Below are 3,231 nucleotides of genomic sequence, written 5' to 3' on the forward strand. Positions count from 1 at the left end.
TATGACAAATTACTTGTACGGTTTATTACAAAAATACAAACATGAAACACACAAACGAAACGAGAGACAGCAGTCTTTGTGGAGATTCTGGGCGAGGCGGCGCTCCTCACGCCTCACGGCCTGCGCTGCGCGCGCACCCCCAGCCCCGTGACGGCGAACACGGCGCCGGCGTTGGGCTCGAGCAGCAGCTGGTCCTCGGACAGGCCCTTGCGCATGCTGGTCACGTACAGGGTGTCGCCGCCCTGGGCGTCCCTGGGGCCGCCCAGCGCCACGGCCGTCACCTGGGACGCGGGGATGGCGACGCGCCGCAGCAGGCGCCCGGTGCGGGGGTCAACGTGGATCACCTGCGGGCACAGGGGGCTCAGTCAAGAGGAAATAGCTCCAGCCAAATTCGTACTGTCCATCAAATATGTTAAATTTACTGAAAATCATTCAAACTAATCAATATTTGACTGAAATTCATCGAATTTCGAGCAAAATTCATCGTATTTCAAGCAAAATTCATCGTATTTCGAGCAAAATTCATCAAATTTCGACCAAAATTCAACGAATTTCATCGAAATTTACTGAAATTTATAAGATTTGAACACTGAAATTCACAGTGATTTTCCCCTTGGGCTCAGTGCGAGCAGCGCCCGCGCTCCATCCGGGCCTCGCTCCCTCCCTCCGGGCCCACGGAAGAGTTACCTGGCTGCCGCCGAAGCACGCCACCCACAGGTTGTCGTCCGCGTCGATGGCCATGCCGTCAGGGTTGCCCTCCACGTTGTTGGCCGCCAGGTCGAAGGCCGGCCTCCTGTTGGCTGCAAGCAAGCCGTGAGCGAGGCTGCGACGCCTGCGACGCGCAGTGCACTGCAAGTCCAAACACGTACCGATGGTGCCCGCCGCCAAGTTGTAGTCGAAGACGTCGACGCGCCTCGTCGGGGTGTCGATGTAGTACATGAGCGTCTCCCGCCGGTTGAAGACCAGCCCGTTGGAGATGCTCACGTTGGCCAGGGCGGTGGTGACGAGCGCCGCGCCGCCGTCTGTGTCTCTGTGCCCCCTCGGGTCCACCAGCCTGGACCACAGCGGGTCCGCGTCGCTGCGTCGCCTCGTGATGCGGAACAGCGAGCCTTGGTTGGGAGTCACCTGCCCCACCACTGGCTCGGGCCCCATGGTGCCTGCGGGCAGCGAGAGCCTTAGCCTTGGCGTGAGCCTTGGCGTGAGCCGGTTGGGGTGTGGGCACACTGCCAGCCACTCACCGATCCACATGCGGCCCAGGCTGTCGGCGGCGCCGTCGTTGAAGCGGTTGCCCGGCTTGTCCTGGTCCACCGTGGCCAGCACGGCGGGGCGCGAGGCCAGCACCGCGCCGAAGCCGGACGCGGCCCAGTCCACCTCCTGCAAGGTGCGGCCCACGCCCACGGCCAGCGTGCCGCCGGGCAGCTGGATGGCGGGGGTCACCGGCCCCTCTGCGCAGAGAGAGCGAGCGTTAGCCTGGGCGCGGGGCTGCTACAGTGTGCCACACAGTGTGCCACACACCCACCGAAAGCGAGTCCTCGCACGCCGCCCGTGGCCGCGTCGTAGAAGTGCAGCGAGTCGCCCGCGATGTCCACGAACAGCAGGCCGTTGTGCGCGCGGTCCCAGCTGGGGCCCTCGCTGTGGAGGTACGGCCGCGTCACCTGGCGCAGCTCCAGGCCTCGCGCGCCCCGCGCCACCAGCACGCTGCAACACGCCGCGTTGTCAGCTCCACGCTCTGCACGGCACCTGGCTAAGGGCGGCACACTTCGCTTCATCGCTTGAGTGCAATTAGCGTATCTTATCGGCACTCGAACCGCAGCGTCCTGCGCGACGGGATTCCTTCGGTCGGCGAGCGAACCGCAAACACGCTGTGGAGTTGCCGTTGCCACTCATTGACTCTTCCTGCCGGTTGTTGGGGCCTCGCACAACATTGCATGGACATGTCGCTTTGAAGCTAACTACTAGACTGTGCCTTGACCAAGTACCTTGACCAAGACATTCCAAATGAATGGCCCCGTGCTTCCCTAAGTTCAATGCCTAATTCTTTGGCTGTCCATCAGAGCCAGTTCGCATTGCTCTAAAGAGAAATGTCCCCGACTGTCCCAGTCTTTGCCGTCGCTCTCAACTAATGGGCACGCGAATCGTTCGCAAAGCTGCCTTCATTCGCAGCTTGACGCTAAAGTCGGCACCTGCGCCAGTTTTCCTCCTCGGCCAAAGTGTCACATCGACACTCGAGTGTCAAGTCCGCCAACTGCACCCATCTTTCGCGATCATCGCTTTCACGAAATCATTGTGCTGATAGTTCTCTTGCCGACAAGCCTCCCTCGGAAATTGGTTACCTTACTCTTCGGAAAACAAACTGAATACTTTGCACCTCACATCTGATCAAAATACTTCGTCAGGTTTCCTGCGTGCAATAATTGCGAGCGGGACGTAACAGTTTTCAGTCCAGGTTGACAACTCGTGTGATTTTCGTATGCACTTCAACAGCACTTAATCCCCCCCCCCCCAAAAAAAAACGTGGGAAAAGTTCACCTTTATGAAAGATTTGGGCAAAATAATTTAGTAGGCGCAGTGCAAACTGTACGAGGCATTGCCTATCATAAAGAAACCGAAGGCATTGAAAAATCTGCGATGATATGCTCCTGACTGTGCAGTTAAATACTTCGTATAACGTAGAGTTCCTTCACTATACGAAGCAATGCCTTGGTTTTTTTCGACTTATGAATAAGCAGATGCTCCGAGAACTCATAAGAGTGGGCACTGACCTGAGGGCGAGGGTGGCCGCCAGGGCCAGGCTGCTGGTGTAGGCGGTGCGGCGGGCCATGTTTCACTGAATGGCGCCTCATTGCGGCCGCCGCCTTATAAAGGGACGCGCGGCCGTCGGCACGCGACCGGCGAGGCGCCTGTCGGCAAGCCGCCAATTGGCGGGGCAGCGCGGCAACTAATCGGCCAGGCATTTAGGGCCCCGATAGCGATGGGCTGTTTACCTGGACCGCGCAGCGCGCGCACACTCTCAGCACGTTATTGACTTTTTGATCATTTTGTCAGTACTTATGCAAGTAACTTGTGGAACCACAATAGGTACTTTTCCTTTTTTAAAGAACTTCTTAGGAAATATTGAACAGTGTACTAAGACTTTTGTTTTGTACATAATTTTACAAAGGAAATTAGGCATACTTACTTGGAAAATACTAAGTATTATTGCCGTTTATACGAATCCTTAATTAATGAGGA

The 3,231-nt window shown here is 57.1% G+C and overlaps 1 protein-coding gene across 1 annotated transcript; it reads right to left on the reverse strand.

The window, feature by feature from the left end:
* Positions 1–67: 67 nt before the first annotated feature.
* Positions 68–2,821, reverse strand: LOC117651968 (regucalcin-like). The gene is made up of 6 exons (XM_034396598.1): positions 2,763–2,821; positions 1,520–1,698; positions 1,239–1,445; positions 870–1,157; positions 688–800; positions 68–344 (listed from the first exon to the last, which is right to left on the reverse strand). The coding sequence occupies exons 1-6, from the start codon at positions 2,819–2,821 to the stop codon at positions 114–116; spliced, it is 1,077 nt and encodes a 358-aa protein (XP_034252489.1). The 3' UTR covers positions 68–113.
* Between the last annotated feature and the right edge of the window lie 410 nt (positions 2,822–3,231).

Source organism: Thrips palmi, unplaced genomic scaffold (genome assembly GCF_012932325.1).
Source record: "Thrips palmi isolate BJ-2018 unplaced genomic scaffold, TpBJ-2018v1 HiC_scaffold_10, whole genome shotgun sequence".
Classification (NCBI taxonomy): domain Eukaryota; kingdom Metazoa; phylum Arthropoda; class Insecta; order Thysanoptera; family Thripidae; genus Thrips; species Thrips palmi.